This window comes from Mesocricetus auratus, unplaced genomic scaffold (genome assembly GCF_017639785.1).
Source record: "Mesocricetus auratus isolate SY011 unplaced genomic scaffold, BCM_Maur_2.0 Super-Scaffold_100047, whole genome shotgun sequence".
Taxonomy (NCBI): domain Eukaryota; kingdom Metazoa; phylum Chordata; class Mammalia; order Rodentia; family Cricetidae; genus Mesocricetus; species Mesocricetus auratus.
Window position 1 is genome coordinate 4870138 of NW_024429224.1, and position 21567 is coordinate 4891704.

Consider the following 21567-nt stretch of genomic DNA (forward strand, 5'->3'; position numbering starts at 1 on the left):
CATTGGATGAAGGTTCTGTTCTCCAGACTCTCTGGCCATGGGATTATAGGCTAGCACTCCCCAGATCTATGTCTAAAATCCATATATGAGAAAGTGCATGCCATGTTTCTCTTTTTGTGACTGGGTTACCTCACTCAGGAGATGGTTTCTTCTAGTGCCATCCATTTGCCTGCAAATTTCAGGATTCCATTGTTTTGGTTTTTTTTTTTCCACTGAGTAGTACTCCATTGTGTAAATGTACCACATTTTGTCTCTCAACTCTTCAGTTGAGGGGCATCTAGGTTGCTTCCAAGTTCTGGCTATTACAAATAATGCTGCTATGAACATAGTGGAACAGACATCTTTGTTGTATGAATGTGAATCTTTTGGATATATGCCTAAGAGTGGAGTTGCTGGGTCTTGTGGTAGGTTTATTCCCATTTTTCTGAGGAATCTCCATACTGATTTCCAAAGTGGAGGAGTGTTCCCCTCTCACCACAACCTCTCCAGCATAAATTGTCATTGGTGTTGATTTTAGCCATTCTGACGTAAAAGGTCATTCTTGGCTTTGTGACAGAATCTTGAAATGTAATTCACTCTGGAATGCTAGAGTGTTAGAGTTGTGATCTCCTATTGATTCTGAATGCTTTACTGGGGTCAGCTAAGGTAATGCATGATTTTGATTTCTGACTCGTGCTCTTGCTCTGTCCTGTCTCACCTGCAGTCCAGAGGCAGAGTCTACCAATATCTTGAGTGTTGATGAAAAGAACAAGTTGGGAGCCAGGATTATCAAAGCAGAGATGATGGGAAATATGGTAAGACCCCTATGTGCTGTTCATTGGAGAAGAATGAAATGTTAACCTTCACAGATATTTTTAGAAGCTTTAGCCATTTAGATGTGGCATCCTTTGAAGATACCTACTGCTTAAGAATTTCTAGAAATAGTACCCTTGTGGTTTCTCTACTGGAGAAATATATATTTTCTCTCTCTTATTAGATTTCTGAAATTTATGAAGAAAACATTTTATTTTTAAGCACTTTTCGACTGTATTCTTGCACTTGTAGTATCTGGTACATAGTTGGAGGAGTTAAAGATGTCTTTGTTTCATTTCCATTTTAACTTAATAAGAACGCTTATTAATTTCTTTTTGTAAAGATTTAATTTAAAAAAATTTTATTGGTATGTGTGGTGTGTGTATGCATGTGTTCGTGTTTGTGTCTACTAGGATGCCCAATGAGGCCAGGAAAAGGTGTTGGCTCCTCTGGAGTTATAGAGTTGTAGGTGGTTGGGAGCCATCTGAAGTATGTGCTAGGTATTGAAGTTTGGGCCTTTGTAAGAGCAGCAAATGCTATTTGCAGCCCAACAGTGCTTGTTACTTTCTTAAAATGAAATTTAAGAACCTAAAAACTTGGGGCATGTGAGATGGTTCAGTAGGTAAAGGAGTCTGTCACAAAGGCTGATGAGTTGCATTTGATCTTTGCAACCCACATAGTAGAAGTTGTCCCCTGACCTCCACACTTATGCTGTGATATATTCAACAGTAAATTTAAAATGTTTTGAAATGTTTTTGAGTTAAGATCAATTTGCATAAAATTAAATAGAAATATGGATAGTTTGGTAGGACCTACTCACTCATGTATTTATATACCTTATACTATATATATGTAATATATAACAATACATAATATACATATATAATCATGTTATAGTCATATACATGTATATATATGTACATACTAATTTGTGTTAACTTTTGTGCAGCAGAATAGCAAAGACAGAAATCCTTCTATCTTCTGTTTTAGTAAATTCATGGACTTGTTTTCAATTTCAAAGTAAATACTGTTTACACATTCTGTTCTAGTGTGCTATCAGTGCTCCTTTGCAGTACAAGAGGCAGCTAAGGAGGATCAATTTCTTCTTATTCTTTTATAGACTATGCATATAGTCTCTTTCTTTGAACATGGTTTTGCTAATCAGTGAAATACATTCCAAATTAGAAATAGTAATTATAATTACCAAGTAATTGTCATGAAAAAAAGTGAAGTTTAATATTTGAAAGCACAGAGGAATCAGTGGAAATAGTGGAATGCTTGCGTAGACGATGAAATCACGTTAAAAAGTACTTTGTTTTTCGTGGAAACAGGGCAGATTAACATGTTATTTTCTGTCAAATAAGTAATTTATCATTTCATGATTTACTGCTTGTTTTATATAAATTCACAGAGTTTTTAGAATAGTGAAATACAACTTTTGTGTAAATTTCTCATCAGAAATGAAGAAAATAATTTTTTGTCTTCTGATTGCTTCCTATGATAGATAACTGACGTTAGTATTGGATGTTTGTAATACCTAAGAAATTGTAAAAATGTAATTCTTGATGCTATGTAGTTTTTCTACTTTTCTGCCCCTGTCAAAGTATAGTTTCTTGAAATTATTCCTCTTAAAATAATGAACAAATGACCTCAGTACTGGAGAAATTTGTAACTGAAGAATGTTCATTAAAATTAATGTTGGTTGGTTATTGAACTTAGCTATTGACTGTAGGCATTTTTTAAATTGTTTTTGTTTTATAGCTTTGAAATATTGTGTAATGAGAAATTTAACATCACAGCTAGCCTATTTATTTTTCCTTTTGAAGGAATTAGCTGAACAGCTTAAAGCCCAACTTAAAGAGGCAAATAAATTTAAAGAAACCACGACACAGATATCAGCAAAAAGATCCGGGGTAGAGGTAAGTAATAAAAGTTTGTTTGGATGCATATTACTACTTAGTTTAATGTCATTATACTGCAACACTGATACTGTAATACTAGATGTAAATTTTACTAGCATTCCTTGATGAAAGCCTCATCCTCATGCTGAGAGAGAGAGAGAGAGAGAGACAGACAGACAGACAGAGAGAGAGAGAGAGAGAGAGAGAGACAGAGAGAGAGAGAGACAGAGAGAGAGAGAGAGAGACAGACCAGAGTTAGTAGTACCCAGATAGATCAGAGAGAGAGAGACAGAGAGAGAGAGAGAGACAGACAGAGAGAGAGAGACCAAGTCCAATTTGTATTACCCATATAATCATTGGAGCATGGTCAAATTCCCAGTGGCCAGCCCCCTTAAAGAAAACTGAGTGTTTCCTCAATAGAGGCCATCACCTTTGAAGAGCTATACTTCTGCATATTTTTCATAATTTTAAGGATTCTATTCAGTGGCTTCCTGTCTAGACTTTTTTGGGGAGGTCATCTATGCCACTGCAGAAGGAGTCTTCTTGTCTGTAATAGCCAGCAACAGCATGATCGTGGACTTCATACAGCATAATCCAAGGACATCCACATGGCCTCAGGCAGCAGCTCAGGCTGTGGACCTCAGCATGGCCTCTGAAGCAGCACAGATCAAAGACATCATCATGGTCCTTGGCCCCAGCATGGGCCATGAACACCAACATGGCCTCTGGGGCAATACAGGCCATGGTCCCTGGCAGAAGCAAGGCCCGTGGGCATCAGCATGGCTTCAGGCAGCAGCACAGACTACTGATGTCAACATTGCCTCAGCAGGAGCACAGAAACAGACATGCACACAGCCTCCAGTGAAGGCCCTAAAAAAACGTTGCCCAGATTGCAGCAGGGATCACATGCCTTAACTTGGTATCTGTAGGCAACATGGACCACAGACACCAGCATGGCCCACTGTGGCAGCACCATCATCTTTGTTCTCTTATTATCATCCTTTAGTAGTATTTGGATAAAACTTTTTGAACCGGGTCTATGAAATAGGCCTGGATTCTTAGCCATGTGGGAGGAGAAGCTGGGGATTTGGCAAGTTCAAGGTCAGTGTGGCATATGGAATGAACTCAAGGCCACCTTGCAACATTTAGTAAGACCATATCTCAGAATCTTAAAGGGGATGTTGGAGATACAGCTCATTGGTGGACTGTTTACTTAGTATTATTCATGAGGTCTTAGGCTCAACCCCTGTTATGCTCAATTAAAAACGGTAAGAGAACTATTTGAGGTTGCCTTAGTAGTTGAGTTATTAAAATACCAAAATGAGCTTTGGGTCTCCTCCCCCTGTTGTCTTTCCCATTGTGGTTACTTTACAGAGAGTGGTAAAGATCCAGGATTTTACATAACCCATAGTTCTGTATGAAAACTAGAGTCTTGTCTGTAATTTGTTGTTGTTAAGTGTGAACATTTAACATTTGAAGTATTTCAAATATTAACTAAACCTTCCCACAGCATGAAGCTGAAGAAGTGATTCTTGTTAGAACAGATGATTCTGGAAGAGCGTGGCCCGTGAACAGCACCAGAGAGAGCCTGTCTGTGAAAGCAGAAAGAAGGAAGAGACAAAGAGTATGTGTAGTTACATGTTCACTTGCTGATTCACAGCTCTTCTTTCTCTCTGGAGTTCCTTTTGCATTACACTAGTTTTTTTTTTTTTAATGAAAATACTGGAAAATAGCAAATTTTCACTTTAATTCTCAGTTACATCTTTTGTTTACCTTTTTCAAATGGCTAACAATTCAGCTGTGTCTTTTGAAGCGACTGAACATGGAAGGCTTACTGCAATTTTAATTTTAGTGTACATTTCTTTGACATCGTATTCAGTTTCTTTTGCGTATTTACCAAAGTCAACATAGAGAAGCTTGACCCCATAAACCTGTTATCTTTGTTAATATCGAGTTTTAGATCTGACAGTGGGGTGTTCATGCACAGTAATGTCTTAATTACATAGGGGCCATGAGCTTTTAAGTGTTGTATTTTCTTTTTTTCATTTTATTAATTAATTTTTTATTTAAATTAGAAACATTGATGCTTCACATGTCAATCACAGCTCCCTCACTCACCCCTCCTCCCTAGTCCCTCCACCATCCTTTGCAGGCCCCCATCCAATCACCACATCATTCCCCAGGGAGGGTGAGGCCCTCCTTGTGGGGGATCTCCAAAGTCTGTCATTTCATCCAGGGCAGGACCTAGGCCCTTCCCTGTGTGTCCAGGCTGAGAGAGCATCCCTCTATTTGGAATGGGCTCCCAAAGATCATTGATAAACCATGATAAACACTGATCTACTACCCAAGGCCCCAGTGATTTCTGTGGCCTCCTCACTGAGACTACATTCATGGAGTCTGGATTAGTCCCGTATTGGCCTCTCAGGCATCTGTCTGGGATTCAAGAGCACCCCCTTATCTGGTCTGCGTCTTTGTGGGTTTCACCATCATGGTCTTGACCCCTTTGATCATCACTCCTCCATCTCTGTCACTGGGTTCCAGGAGTTCAGTTCAGTGTTTAGCTGTGGGTGTCTGTCTCTGCTTCCATCAGTCACTGGATGAAGGTTTTAGGATGGCATATAAGGTAGTCATCAACCTTACCATCAAGTAGGGGCAATTAATGTAGTCTTTCCACTATTGCTTAGTTTGCCAGTTGGTGTTATCCTTGTAGATCTCTGGAGATCTCACTAGTGTCAGCTCTCTCCTCAAGCCTATAATGACTCAATCTCTCATCCTGCTCTCCTCTATTCTTACCTCAAGTCAACCTTCCTGCTCCCCCATACCTTTTTCTCAAGTCCTCTTATTCCCCTCTCTTTTTCCTAGCTCCCTCTCCCCACCCCTGATGTTCCCAATCTGCTCAGGAGATCTTTCCTCATTCCACTTCTCTGGGGTATCATGCATCTCTCTTGGGAACCTCCCTGTTTCCCAGACTTATTGGCACTGGGATTGTAGGTTGACACTCCCCTGATCCATGTCTAAAATCCATATATGAGTGAGTACATGCCATGTTTGTCTTTTTGTGTCTGGGATACCTTACTCAGGATGGTTTCCTCTAGTGTCATCCATTTGCCTGCAAATTTCAAGATTCCATTGTTTTTTTCTGCTGAGTAGTACTCCATTGTGTAAATGCACCACATTTTCTCTATCCACTCTTCAGTTGTGGGGCATTTAGGTTGTTTCCAGGATCTAGCTATTACATATAATGCTGCAATGAACATAGTGGAACAGACATCCTTGTGTGAATGGGCATCTTTTGGGTATATGTCTTAAGAGTGGAATTGCTGGGTCTTGTGGTAGACTGAGTCCCATTTTCCTGAGGAATCTCCATACTGATTTCTATAGTGGCTGTACGAGTTAGCACTCCCACCAGCAGTGGAGGAGTGTTCCTCTTTCGCCAGATCCTCTCCAGCACAAACTGTCATTGGTGATTTTGATTTTAGCCATTCTGACAGGAGTAAGATGATATCTCAGAGTTGCTTTGACTTGCATTTCCCTAATGGCTAATGATGTTCAACACTTTCTCAAGTGTCTCTCTGCTATTTTATACTCCTCTATTGAGAATTCTCTATTTAGTTCAGTCCCCATTTTTTAAATTGGGTCCTTTGGTGTTTTGGAGACTGGCTTATTGAGTTCTTTGTAAATTTTGGAGATCAGCCCTCTGTCAGATGTGGGGTTAGTGAATATCTTTTCCCAATCTGTGGGGTGTCTTTTTGTCTTCCTGATTGTGTCCTTTGCCTCACAGAAGGTCCCATTTATTAATTGTCGATCTCAGTGTTTGTGCTACTGGTGTTATGTTCAGGAAGCTGTCTCCTGTACCAATTTGCTCAAGGGTACCTCCCACTTTCTCTTCTAGTAGGTTCAGTGTGGCTGAATTTATGTTGAGGTCTTTGATCCATTTGGACTTAAGTTTTGTGCATGGCGATAGACATGTATCTGTCTGCAGTCTTCTACATGCCAATATCCAGTTATGCCAACACCATTTGTGGAAGATGCTATCTTTTTTCCATTGTATAATTTTAGCTTCTTTGTCGAAAACCAGGTGTTCATAGGTTTGTGGATTAATCTCAGGGCTTTCAATTCGATTCCATTGGTCTACCTGTCTATTTTTGTGCCAGTACCAGGCTGTTTTCAGAACTATAGCTCCACAATATAGATTGCAGTCAGGGATGGTGATGCCTCCTGACATTGATTTGTTGAGCAGGGTTGTCTTGGCTATTCTGGGTTTTTGGTTTTCCATATAATGTTAAGAATTGTTCTTTCAAGGTCTGTGAAGAATTGTGTTGGATTTTAATGGGGATTGCATTGAATCTGTAGATTGCTTTTGGCAGGATTGTCATTTTTACTACATTGATCCTACCTATCCAAGAGCATGGGAGATCTTTCCATTTCCTGGTGTCTTCTTTAATTTCTTTTTAAAGACTCAAAGTTCTTTCCATACAGGTCTTTCACTTGTTTAGTTAGTGTTATTCCCAGGTATCTTATTTTGTGTGTGGCAATTGTAAATGGTGATGTTTCTCTGATTTCTTTCTCAGACCTTTTATCATCTGTATATAGTAGGGCTACTGATTTTCTTGAGTTGATCTTGTAGCCTGCCACTTTGATGAAGGTGTTCATCAGCTGTAAGAGTTCCCTGGTAGAGTTCTTTGGGTCACTTATGTAAACTGTCATATCATCTGCAAATAGTGAAAGTTTGACCTCTTCCTTTACAATTTGTATCCCCTTGATCTCCTTTTGTTGTCTTATTGCTCTAGCTAGAACTTCCAGTACAATATTGAAGAGGTATGGGGAGGGGGGACAGCCTTGCCTCGTTCCTGATCTTAGAGGAATTGCCTTGAGTTTCTCTCCATTCAGTTTGATGTTGGCTGTTAGTTTGCTGTATATAGCTTTTATTGTGTTTAGGTATGTTCCTGTTATCCCAGATCTCTCCAAGACCTTTATCATGAAGGGGTGCTGGAGTTTTATCAAAGGCTTTTTCAGCATCTAGTGAGATGATCATGTGATTTTTGTTTCTCAGTTTGTTTATATGGTGGATTATATTGATGGATTTTCATATGTTGAACTATCCCTGCATCCCTGGAATGAAGCCTACTTGATCATGGTGGATGAGTTTTCTGATGTGTTCTTGGATCCGATTTGCCAGTATTTTATTGAATATTTTTGCATCAATGTTCATGAGGGAAATTGGTGTGAAGTTCTCTTTCTTAGTTGTGTCTTTGTGTGGCTTGGGTATCAATGTTATTGAAACCTCATAAAAAGAGTTTGACAAAGACCCTTCTGCTTCTATTGCATGGAATACTTTGAGGAGAATTGGTATAAGCTGTTCTTTGAATTTCTGGTAAAATTCTGCACTGAAGCCATCTGGCCCTGGGCTTGTTTTGGTTGGAAGGCTTTTGATGACTGTTGCCATTTCCTCGGGTGTTATAGGACTATTTAAATTGCTTATCTGTTCTTGATTTAATTTTGGTAAGTGATATTTATCCAGAAACTTGTCCATTTCCTTTAAATCTTCAAATTTTGTGGAGTACAGCTTTTCAAAATATGACCTGATGATTCTCTGGATTTTCTCACTGTCTGTTGTTATGTCTCCCTTTTCATTTCTGATTTTGTTAATTTGCATGTTCATACTCTGCTGTTTGGTAAGTGTGGACAAAGGTTTGTCTACCTTGTTGATTTTCTCAAAGAACCAACTCTTTGTTACATTGGTTCTTTGTATCATTTTCCCAGTTTCTACTTTATTGATTTCAGCCCTCAATTTAATTATTTCTTGGTTTGCTTCCTTTTATTCTAGAACTTTCAGTTGTGCTGTTAATTCTCTAGTTTGACTATTCTCCAGTTTCTTCATGTGGACACTTAGTGCTATGAACTTTCCTCCTAGCACTGCTTTCAAAGTGTCCCATAAGTTTGGGTATGTTGTGTCTTCATTCTCATTGAATTCTAGGAAGTCTTTAATTTCTTTTTTTATTTCTTCTTTGACCCAGGAGTGGTGCAATTGTATATTATTCAATTTTCATGAGTTTGCAGGGTTTCAAAGCTGCATTCTAGCTTTAAGGCATGATGGTCTGATAAGACACATGGAGTTATTCCAATTTTTTTGTACCTGTTGAGGTTTGCTGTGTTGCCAAGTATGTGGTCGATTTTTGAGAAGATTCTGTGGGGAGCTGAGAAGATGGTAAATTCTTTTGTGTTTGGATGGAGTGTTCTATAGCTGTCTATTAAACCCAATTGGGTCATAACATCTAATAGTTCCTTCATATCCTTGTTAGGTTTCCAATTTTTTTGTACCTGCTGAGGTTTGATATGTTGCCAAGTGTTGCACCTGCTGTGCGGCCTGCATCCGAGAATGTAGCGAGGTAGTCGGGATAGATGACACAGAGACCAGTCGGTTGCTTTAAGAAAACTTTATGCTTCCCAAGTCAGCTTAGGAGGAGACCCCAAGTCCGCTGAGGAGAGAAGTCAAGTCCGCTTAGGAGAGAGAGCTCTCCAAGAAAAAAGAGCTTCCCTCTTTAAGGACTTCTGCCATCCATCTACATACAATTCTTTCCAGACTTCTCACCCTCCTGGCTGGTGGTTTAATCTCCTGGCCCCAGAATCGGGGAGACACCGCAGGGGGGACAGGAAGAAGCATCTAGCCGTAGGGGATGTCAAAGTCATGGTGTTTCAGTGAGCAAGCCCTTATCTGAGCCCTATCAAGAGCTGAATTGTTTTCAGTAAACATTATCTCACAGCTGCCTGCTCCCAGGCCAAAGGGGAAGTGGGTCTCTGTTCAAGGTCTGGTGTCCCCACAGTCGAGTATGTGGTTGGTTTTTGAGAAAGTTCCATGTGGTGGTGAGAAGAAGGTATATTCTTTTTTATGTGGATGGAATGTTCTATAGATGTCTGTTAATCCCAATTGGGTTATAACTTCTATTAGACCCTTTGCTTCTTTGTTAAGGTTCTGTCTGGTATTCCTGTCTAGTGGTGAGAGTGGGGCTTTATATGTGACTTGAGTTTTAGTAATGTTTCTTTTACAAATGTAGATGCCTTTGTATTTGGAGCATAGATGTTCAGAATAGAAACTTCATCTTGGTGGATTTCTCCTGTGATGAGTATGTCATGACCCCCTTATCTCTTTTGATTGATTTTAAAGTCGAATTTGTTAGATATTAGGATTGCTACCTCTGCTTGTTTCTTGGGTCCATTTGATTGGAAAATCTTTTCCCAACCTTTAACTCTGAGGTAATGTATGTCTTTGAAGATGAGGTGTGTTTCTTGTATGCAGCAGAGGGATGAATTCTGTCTTCAAATCCATTCTGTTAACCTGTGTCTTTTTATGGGCGAGTTAAGACCATTAATATTGAGGGAAATTAATTACCTTTGATAGTTCATTCTTGTTTGTTTTTGAGTGGTTGTTGGTGGTGGAATTGCATGTGGATTTCCACCACTTTTTCTTTTCCTGTTTGTAAAGTGGGATTATCTATTGCCTATGTTTTTCTGGTTGTAGTTAATTTCCTTGGGTTGGAGTTTTCCTTCCAGAATTTTCTGTAGGGCTGTGTTAGTGGATATGTATTGTTTAAATCTGGTTTTGTCATGAGATATCCTGGTTTCTCCATCTATATTGATTGAAAGCTTTGCTGGGCATAGCAGTCTTGGGTGGCATCTGTGGTCTCTGAATGTCCAGGTCCTTCTGGCTTTCATAGTTTCCATGGAGAAGTCAGGTGTAATTCTGATAGGTTTGCCTTTATATGTAACTTGGCATTTTTCCCTAGCTGCTCTTAATGTTCTTTCTTTATTCTGTATGTTTGGGGTCTTGATTATTATGTGTCTAGGGGATTTGGGGGGGGCACTTTATTTGGTGCTCTGTAGGCTTCTTGTACCTTCATTGACATGTCTTTCTTTAGGTTGGGAAAGTTTCATTCTATTATTTTGTTGCATATGTTTTCTGGCCCTTTGAGGTGGGTTTCTTCACCTTCTTCTATACCTATTATTCTTAGGTTTCGTCTTTTCACTTTGTCTCAAAATTTGCTGGATATTTTCTGTTAGGGATTTATTTGACTTAAGATTTTCTTTGGTCGATGAATCTATTTCTCCTAGTGAATCGTCAACACCTGAGATTCTGTATTCCATCTCTTATATTCTGTTGGTTATGCTTGCATCTGTAGTTCCTGACCGTTTTCCCAGTTTTTTTTTAATTCCATCATTCCTTCAGACTGTTTTTTTTTATTATTTCTATTTTAGATTTCAGCCCTTGTACTGTTTGAATTGTTTCTTGAAATTTTTGCTTTGTCTTTTGTTCCATTTCTTGAATTTTTTGGATTGTTTTTTTCTTCCATCTCTTTAAGGGATTTTTCTCATACCCTCTTTGAGAGTGTCTATCATTTCCATGAAGTTGTTTTTGATGTCATTCTCTTCTGGTTCATTTGTGTTGGGGTGTTCCAGTCTTTTTGGTGTAGGGTCTCTGGACTCTGGCGGTGTCATATTGTTTTTTTCTATTGCTCCTTGTGTTTTTATATTGTCTCCTTCCCACTCGTTCTTGCATTGGGTTCCACAGGGTGCCTTTTCCTCTCCTGATGGGTGTGGGTCCTGGGCTCCCTTCTGGTGGGTGTAGGCAAGTTCACTGTTGTAGTAGCTCTCCACTTCCTCATCTCGTGGCTATAGAAATGCACTAGGATGCTGGGGTGCTTTGGATCCTAATTAAGTCTTTCAATAAATAGAAGTGAGATTGGTAGCCAGTGTAATGGGAAACTGATGAGATATGGAGAAAAATAAAAGTGTGAATATATAAAAAGACTGACTGACTAGGAATCCATAAACACATTGTCAGATGCCTTGGAAACTCTTTTAAGTTGCATACAACTGAACAAACTGAACAGTCTAAACAAGTAATTAAAGTCAGAGACAGACTCATTCAGACCTGGGATTTTTGTTTAAACTTAGGCCAGATATTGAGTATGTGGAGCCAGGGAAATCATGTCAAATATGGTTCAAGTTAGTGATGAAATAATAACAGTGTTAGAATAGATGATGGGACACTGGTTTTACTTATCTTAAAGAAGTTAATGAGTGGATTTTGTTTGGATACTGAAATGAGTGGTTGGACTATGGAGAAAATAGCACTTTGTGATTCTCATGTTGTTGTGGAACCAACTAAGAGGGAAACCCAGGGCTGAATTATGTGACCTCAGATTACCAGCTTTATTTTTGATAAAGCTGTTTGTAGAACAAATTAGTGATTATCAATGAGTATTTTATCAGTCTGGCAACTAGAATAACATGTCAAATTGGTAGCTTGGAGACTGAGACTCCCAAATGACTGGGTAGGTTCAACATCTGAGTTTACAGTGATGCTTTCTTATTTTGTTCTCATGTAGTAGAGAGCAGAAACAGAACAGGTGCTCTTATGTCTTTATAAGACACTAATCTTACTCACGGAGCTCCGCCTTATTAACCTGGTTACTTATTAACCTGTTAACTTCTCCAAAGTCCTGACTCCTCGCAATGTAGGAGTTAGGAAAGAGATACAAACAGTAGGCCATGATAGTTTGCCTCTGGTTTTGCTGTTGTTGTTTGTTTCCTTTTTAATGCTTATTTCCTGCTTGAATAATGGCACTCTTCCTTCCACCGTGGTAAGGGGTTTTAAGTACATGGACAGTAGAAGATGGGATAGGATGGTTATAGTCTTTTACCAAACTTGACAACCAGCTAATGGGTTGCTTCTTCCTGGGAATGAAGGCAGGAAAGGGGAAGAAATACAAAGAGTATCTCTGGTGGAAGGGACAATTGTGACATGTGGTGTTTTGTTTTGTTTACATTCATTACCAGAGTTATGGTACCATTGAAAACATCTGCAAACACTTTGTTATGTTCACTTTGTTGTAGGTTTCAACCCATGAGGATAAAGAAAGGATCCGATACTTTCCTGATGATGATCATCTGAGTCTTAATGATTTAATCAAGAATGAGAAAATGGGAACGGATGTTGATCAAAACAGACTTTTCATGAGGATGGCAACTAAGGTAAAAGAAAGTCCCAGCAAACCTTTGCGTTTTGAGAAACTGATTCATTCATCTAACAGAGATAATTGACATCGCCAGTCTTTAAATATTTGATTACATTGAACTTTGTGTAGTACATCAGAAAAACATTAAGGCAAAATTGTGTGATTTTTTCCCTCAATATTTTAATTAAAATTTTTTTCATAAAATATATTCTAATAAAAGTTCATCTTCTCCCAGATTTTCTCCACCTTCCCATCCATCTAACTCCATGCCCTCTTTATTTCTCTCTAAAACACAGACAAACCAGAGTACAATAAACAAACAAAGAAGCATGAGAGACATGCCTGCCCTCCCTCATACACACCCACCCTCCATAGAAACACAAAATCAAAAACTTTGATATAGAAAACAAAGACCAGTAAGGTTAAAAAATGCCAAATAAAGCATGATGAAACAAAAAGTCTCCAAAAATACCATTTGAGTTGGCATGGGGCATGGGTGGGTTAAGGCCATTAATATTGATTGCTCATTCTTCTTTGATTTGGAATGGTTGTTGTTGGTGGAATTATGTGTGGGATTCCACCCCTTTTTTCTTTTGGCTATTGGTAAAGTGGGATTACCTAATGCCTATGATTTTCTGGTTGTAGTTAACTTCCTTGGGTTGGAGTTTTCCTTCCAGAACTTTCTGTAGGGCTATGTTAGTGGATATGTATTGCTTGAATCTAGTTATGTCATGGAATATTTTGTTTTCTCCATCTATAGTGATTGAGAGCTTTGCTGGGTATAGTAGTCTGGGCTGGCATCCATGGTCTCTTAGTGTTGGTAGAATATCTATCCAGGACCTTCTGGTTTTCAGAGTTTCCATGGAGAAGTCAGGTGTAATTCTTATAGGTTTGTCTTTATATGTTATTTGACCTTTTTCCTTAGCTGCTCTAAGTATTCTTTCTTTATTTTGTATGCTTGGGGTCTTGATTATTATGTGACGAGGGGACTTTTTTTTTGTGGTCCACTCTATTTGGTTTCTGTAAGCTTCTTGTACCTTCATTGGCATGTCTTTCTTTAGGTTGGGAAAGTTTTCTTCTATGATTTTGTTGAATATGTTTTCTGCCCCTTTGAGGTGGTTTTCTTCACCTTCTTCTATACCTATTCTTAGGTTTGATCTTTTCATGGTGTCCCATATTTCCTGGATGTTTTGTTTAAGGGATTTGTTGGACTTAAAATTTTCTTTGGTTGATGAATCAATTTCTCATAGTATATCTTCAACACCTGAGATTCTCTCTTCCATCTCTTGTATTCTGTTGGTTATGCTTGTATCTGTAGTACCTGACTGTTTCTCAGCTTTTCTATTTCCAGTCTTCCTTCAGATTGTGTTTTGTTTTGTTAATTGTCTCTTTCAGTTTTCAACCCTTGTACTGTTTGAATTGTTTCTTGCAATTTTTGCTTTGTCTTTTCATCCATTTTTTGCATTTTTTGGTTTGTTTTTTCTTCCATTTCTTGCATTTTTTTGGTTTGCTTTTTCCTCTATTTCTTGCATTTTTTGGTTTATTTTTTCTTCCATTTCTTTGAGGGATTTTCCTATATCCTCTTTTAGGGCCTGTATTATTTTCATGAAGTTGTTTTTAAGGTCATTGTCTTCTGCTTCATTTGCATTGGAATGTTGGAGTCTTGCTGGTGTAGAGTCTCTAGAATCTGGTGGTGTCATATTTGTTTTTCTGTTGCTGAGTGTGTTTTTGGATTGTCTCTTTCCCTTCTCTTCTTCTAGTAGGTGCAGAAAGAGCCCCTTACTGGTCTGGTGGTTAGGGGACCAGAGTTCCCTTTTGGTGGGTGCTAGCAAGTTCAATACTCTATTAGTTCTCCTCTTCCTGGTCCTAGTCCTGGTTTCGTGGGTGGAGTTGAAGTCCAGGAATCTGGGGTGTGTAGTCTCCTACCTAGTCCCCTGGTCCCATTGGTGGAAGAGAAGACCTGGGATCTGGGGTGTGTGGCTCCCACAGGATTGGGAGGCTCTGTGGCAGTCCCCAGGCAGGTCCCAGGCACTTGAAGGCAGGCCTGGATGTGGGGCCTTGTTTACCTGGACCCGCTGGTTCCCTGGTCTCTTTGGTGGAAGAGAAGACCTGGGATCTGGGATGTGTGGCTCCCGCCGGAATGGGAGGCTCTGTGGCAGTACCCAGGCACTGGAAGGTAGGCCCGGATGTGGAGCCTTGTTTACCTGGACCCGCTGGTCCCCTGGTCCCGTTGGTTTTGTACTCATTTTAGCACATTTTTTCTTCTTCTGGTATTTGCCATAGAGGTTCTCCAAATTTTCAGATGTGTGGTGTACAGTTTTAGATTGTAGTGTAGTTTTCTTCCTTTAACATTTTGTCTGAGTGATGGAGTTTATTTTCCTGCCCCTCTTTTCTTTATCTCCTCTCCTCTAGTACCACAGTGGCTTTCCCTTCTCTACATTTAAAATATTTGTCTACTACCTGTTACAAAGAATACTCAGTAAAAATGTTGTTTATTGATGTCAAGTATGACGGTATAATAGGCAGATAGTTGTAGAAGAGGCATATATGACTGATAAGTTAAGAACATTTTCAAGCACACCCCAAAGAAAATAGGAAGAAGTCCAGATAACTGATGTATAGGAGGAAGGGATCATAAATGCTGTTTTTAGGTAAGTGGAGCCATGTATGGATGATAGTCAATGCTATAGGAAAACAATATATGTATTTACCAGAGAGAGAGTCGCACAAACCAGGAGTTAGAAGCGTCCTGGCTTCCAGGAGAAAAGGGAGGTTCCTTTTCCTTTCACTTCCTTTTATATCTACCTGTGTCAGTTTACATGTCCCCGCCCATGAGGGCGGATAGCTTTGTGGAGTTCACTCCTACAGCCATGTTTCAGTTCTGTTGTGGAATCATCCTCACTTGCAAGTCTATACCAGAACCAGTTCAAACACTAGAAATAAATTAGAGAAGATTCACAGCATCTGCATGACTTTTATAAGGTCTTCCATATGCAGCAAATAAATATCTCCTTTAATAATATATAAATGGTGCACTATATTTAATAGGGACATGATTTTATATATGGAAGAATGCACTGTGTTGTTTTAGTATACTATAGATGAAAACAAGCCCCCACTAAATTTCTACTCCTTTTAGTAAAACAGCTTCACACTGCTTGGTTTATTTATTCCAGAGGAAATTTTATTTTCTTCTAACTCTTCTGTTTTGTAGAGTATTTACAATATGTTAATGATATACTTAAGAGTTTTTTGTTGTTGTTCTTCTTCTTCTTCTTATTTGTTTGTTTTTGGTTTTTCGAGACAGGGTTTCTCTGTATTGCTTTGGAGCCTATCCTGGAGCTCGATCTGTAGACCAGGCTGGCTTCAAACTCACAGAGATCTACCTGCCTCTGTCTCCCAAGTTCTGGGAGAAAGGTTGGGCTCTTAAGGGAAAGAATCTCATATATGTGCTAGACACCCTTCAGCTCAGTTGTCAGACAAATGTAGCTCCATGAATTGCCGCATACCTGTAATCTCAACAATCAGGAGGCTCAGACATGAGGATGAGGAGTTCAAGGCCAGCTTGAACTACATAGTGAGGCTCTTAAAAAATAACAAAATGTGTTCCATGTAGTCTTAGAACTTTGCAGTTATTCCAAAGACATTTCTGGTTACATTCTAGACTCTTTAAAATGATTGAGATTTCTTTATGGCCCAGAATGTTGTCTGTCTTGGTGAACATTCTGCACACATGGAAAAACATTCACTCTCTTGCCAAGTAGGATCTTAACACTTTAATTAGATCATACTGGTTCATAGCCTGTTAAAGTCTCCATTGTGTCTCTTGATTCTCTTTTTATTCCAGCAATTATAAAATGATGTCTAAATCTCTGGATTGTGTATTATATTTGTTCGTAGCACTGAGCTTTTGTATTGTGTATTTTGAAATTATGTTATTAGGTACATAAATTTTAAGACTTTTATGTCTTGAAGTGACCTTTTTTTTTTTGTCTTTTTCTTTTAAAGACTGGGTCTCACTATGTAGCACTGACTGACTTGAAACTCACTGTGTTGACTAAGTTAACCTTGAACTCACAGAGATTCACTTACCTCTGACTTAAAGCCTCTGAATTAAAACATGAGCAACCAGCTTTTTTTTTCTTTCATAATCTTTGATTAGAAATAGTGATGTTTACTTAAGTTGAACTACTCTGTGGTTAAATTGTTTTTAAAATTCTGCTAATATCCAAGTATCTTGTTATTGCTTTTTAATTTGTGGTTTTCAAGTACGTTTTTGGGGAGGGGTGGGAGAGTGGGTGAGGCTAGTAGATTGAACAGAAAAAATAATTTTGTAAAAGGAAAATCAAGCCAATCAACACTTAACACAGTGTAGTCATTATGAGACTGATGGTAATACTTTGGAGGGGCTTGAATAATCAAGGAAATGTCTTTCTGGGGTGACATCTGAGTCTAACTCTACAGCTGAAAATGGCAGCATGGAGAGAACTGGTCAGAAAGCATGTACCAGGGGAGGGCAACAGTGAGTGCCTTTGAAGGCTAACCCTTGCTATAATACAGAGAGAATAGGTGTGGCCAGATATGTTAGGAGAGGCCACTAATGCTAGATTATGAAAAGCTTTGCTATGAGAACTGCTGCTTTAGGTTATGAGTCTTTACCTTGTACCACCTATGTGTTGTAGGGATAACCCAAGAAGACAAATATGTATAAAGTAAGGAATTGAGACAGTGCAGAAATACTTCATAGAAAGCTCAAATAGGGAAGGGATAGAATTTTTTTTAATTTTAGAAACACTCTTATTTACATATCCATCCCCCCATTCCCTCACCCTCCCATCCTCCCATGCTTCCTACCGACCCCCTAATCATTCCCCATCCACTCTCTAGGGATAGTGAGGCTCTCCAAGAGGGATCATCAAAATTCATCACATCATTTGGGGGAGGGCCCAGGACCTCCTTTCCATATCTGGGCTGCAATAGTATCCCTGCATAGGGAATGGGCTCCCAAAGTCCATTTGTGCACTAGGGATAAACACTGGTTCCATTGATAGCTGTCCAGGCCTCCTAGCTGGCACCCACATTCAGAGGACTTGGTTCGGTCTAATGCTGGTTCCCCCGCTTTAAGACTAGGGTCTGTGTGCTGTCATTAGGTCATGTCAGCTGTTTCTGTGGGTATCTCCAGTACCATCTTGGTTCATTTGCTCATCTCTTCTCCCTCTCCACAACTGGATTCTGGGAGTATGGCTCAGTGTTTAGCTGTGGATGCCTGTTTCTGCTTCCATCAGCTACTGGGTCAAGACTCTAGGAGTGGTAACCAAGGAAGGGCATCAAAGGCAGCCTCTTCACCACTGCTTAGATTCTTAGCTGGGATTATTCCTGTGGATCTCCTACCATTTCCTCTGTGCCAGACCTCTCTCCAAACCTGTACTGGCTCCCTTTATCAATGCATCTCCTTTCTTGCCCTCCTCTATTCCTCCTCTGTCTCAGTTCTCCTGTTCTCCTCCTGCCCCTCTCCCCTTCCCATCCCTATCCCCCCTTCCCCATGCTCCCAGTTTGCTCAGGGGTTCTTGTCATTCCCTCAACCCCCAAGGGGTGGAGGAGGGTGGGAAGGTAGGATTTTACTGTGGTTGTGTTAGTAGTTTCTAATTGCTACAGTTTTATGAACTCAGCATTTTCTAGGCTCTAGCTTAGAAAATATTTGGCCTTACACACAATATTGAGCTCTTTAAGGATTTCAAGTAGGGATATAAAATTTGTGTTTTGTGTTTGTCCAAATGTTGGAAAGAAGTTAGAGAAGTAGAGATCAAACAGAACAATATTTACTTTGTATATATTGTATGTGCTAGGTTTTCAAGTAGCTTAACCTCTGCAATTTTGTTTCCTTTCATCTTAAGTGAATATAATAGTGGTTTCCATATCATAGTAGTAGAAAAATAATTCAGTGGCATATAAAGATTCAGTGACTTTAGCTGTGACAATGTTGCTGGTGGCCTCAGTAATGATAGATGGATTTTTTTATATCAAACTGAATTTTAATCATTAAAAAATTATAGGTTGTCATATTACTTATAGGACTTTAGGATGCCATTATTCAACAAAATATTAACTACCACCTTCTGTCTCCTACTATTATTTTTATTTTTCAGTTCATGGGAAAACCAGATGATGACCATTATACTCTGGATGACATGTTTGTCTCCAAAGCAGCTGAAAAAGAGCATCTTGGTGAAAAGGAAGAAAGCCAAAGGAGGAAAGCGATTGCTGAGCACCAGAGTCTTGCCACGCAGATGGCCAACTGTCTGTACTGTTTTGATAGCTCTCAGTTCCCCAAGCACCTTATTGTTGCCATCGGTGTGAAGGTAAGGAGTCAAACACTCACAGACAAAGCAGAGGTCAGTGTGTGTGTGCAGGTTTGCTCACTCTGCAGATGTTTAGGAATTTTCTATAAGTTTTTACTTACGTTGAGTTTTCAAATGTTTTTGTTCTAAGTTGCTGTAGTTCTTGGTTCTTTGCTAGACTACATATCAGTGTTTCCGTGTTTCAGCCCCTGGTGCAGGTCCTGCTGAGAATCAGGTTGTGGCTCTTCTGTTTTCCAGCTTTGACCTAGTGATTAAAGTGGATTCAGCGCTAGAATCTCCCCTCAGACTCTTAAGTCTAAAGCTGTTTTCCTTTCTTTACTTACTCCCTCATAGAATGCATCTGATTTCTCATAGACTCTGTCTGAAAACTAATTGAAGTTACTTTGTCTTGTTGATTCGGTTTTTCCCCCAAGTCTTGCAGCTTCAGGAATACAGAGATAGTCTTTGCTCACATTGTATTCTAAGCATCTTATCTTCATAGTATATCTGAGTCATTTATTCAATAAATATGTGCTGATGACTCTTCTTTACATTGTGTAAAGTAGTTTGTGGATGTAATAGGTGCCAAATTCTAATTGTCATGGAAAAGTAAGAGTCAGGTAGACTTTAAAAAATTTTTAGAAAGTTTGTTCATTTAAAGGTTTGTTTTCAGGGCAGTATTGAGATTTGAATCTAGGGCTCCATCTAGGCAAGTGCTTTAGGCAGTTACACTTCTGAAGCTTGTGTTCTATTGAAATGTAATACAGTAATCAAATTAAACATTACCCTGGTTTAGAAGGATATTGTTGTAAAATGAGGGAAAAAAATGTGGAAGATGGTATTTTGAAAAGGAGTGCTAGAAGTCTTCTCTGAGGCACCTGTGAGTGAAAAGCCTTGAAGGGAACAGAACAAGGAAAGAAGCCTGGCATGGCATACCTTTAACTCCTACAACTGGGAAGCAGATGAAGGAGATCTCTCAGATGGAGGCCAGCATGGTCTACATGGAATACAGAAAAAAACCTGGTTAAAAAGAAAAAATAAGTCTGGAGTGGATTAAGGGAGAATGAGCAGCTGAGGCTAAATGAATTAGGTTCTGGTTTCAGGAACTAGTAGTTTGGGGAACATTCATATTTATTTATTCTCTTTCTCATCAGTCATATACATATACATCCTTACATAGAATAGAAAAATAGTTGTGGGCTATAGGTGATTCACATATGTAAATAAACAAAGTTTAACCAGAGAGGTAAAGCTATCTTATACGTGTTTTCTTTCCCTTAGCTGGGATAACTCAATTTTCTCCCATAATGAGAGAAATTGCCTGATTGATACACACAATTTAGACTATCAACAAAACAACAAAAACCAAAAAAACAGGTCTCCTCACAAAGGAACAGCAATGGTGTATATTCTAAAGCCAAATGTGAATGGCCATAGCCCATGAACAGTGATTTAGGTCACCTCAAGAGCCATGTACCAATGGGCAATAATTTCTTTTCTTTTTTTTTTTTTTTTTTTTTTTTTGGGGTTTTCGAGACAGGGTTTCTCTGTGGCTTTGGAGGCTGTCCTGGAACTAGCTCTTGTAGACCAGGCTGGCCTCGAACTCACAGAGATCCGCCTGCCTCTGCCTCCCAAGTGCTGGGATTAAAGGCGTGAGCCACCAACACCCGGCCCGGGTAATAATTTATTAATGTCTTTAGAATAAAAGCCCACCAAGATGCTTTTCATATATATTAATGAAAACAACATCTGAGTAAGTTATAAAACAGCCAGGAAATCTTAGCAATCTGAGACTTCTTAGCTTTTTTGGTTGGTAGAAGTTAGTGTTCTGTTATAAATTCTGGAAGATTTAACTACTGGCCACAGGAAAGTTAGTCTGAACACAGTGGAGGGCAATAAATTGCTATAAAGGGTGAGGGTAAAGATTAGCTCAGGGTAATTTGGTTCTTGACATGCACCACTGCAGACTCCGCAACAACTGGAGCTCAGGCTGGTGCATTAGCTCTAAACAGCATAAGAGGCAGTTCTTCCAGAAACTTCCATTCCCAAGATTTATAATTGTGACTCTTTATTTTTCAAAACCTGTGTCATTTTCAGTGTTTGTAAGTGTATAGCTCCATCAGATAAAAGATCAAGTGGAATTTGTTCTTGTCTGTTCTTGGGAAGTCTTAGTTTTTGGTGTTTGTCAATGAAAACTGAGACTTGTGCTCTAAATTACCAGTTTATTAGAAGTCATTTTCTTGACATTTTAAATGTAAGTAGTATCTTTGAGAGTATTAAAAATAAAGCTGGTTCTTATAAAGAAGTCTGCCTTAATAGATACTCAGGATTTCACGGCTCTAGTCTCATCTGTTAGAACCATGGCTAAGTGACATCACCTTTGGAATTTGCCCCTAGGTTTATTTATGTTTACCCAACTTCCGGTCTCTTACTGAGGGCCACTGCCTCATAGTCCCTCTGCAGCATCTTCAAGCAGCTACCATGTTGGATGAAGATATTTGGGAGGAGATTCAGGTTAGT

The 21567-nt window shown here is 39.2% G+C and overlaps 1 protein-coding gene across 5 annotated transcripts in view; it reads left to right on the forward strand.

The window, feature by feature from the left end:
• Cwf19l2 (CWF19 like cell cycle control factor 2) overlaps positions 1-21567 on the forward strand; it is a 52802-nt gene that overhangs the window by 18986 nt on the left and 12249 nt on the right. For all 5 annotated transcript variants that reach the window (XM_040735674.1, XM_040735673.1, XM_040735671.1 and 2 more), the window contains exons 9-14: positions 704-794; positions 2619-2711; positions 4204-4317; positions 12588-12725; positions 18856-19068; positions 21445-21561. In XM_040735674.1, the coding sequence (XP_040591608.1) occupies positions 704-794; positions 2619-2711; positions 4204-4317; positions 12588-12725; positions 18856-19068; positions 21445-21561 (766 nt within the window). The remainder of the gene's footprint in view (positions 1-703; positions 795-2618; positions 2712-4203; positions 4318-12587; positions 12726-18855; positions 19069-21444; positions 21562-21567) is intronic.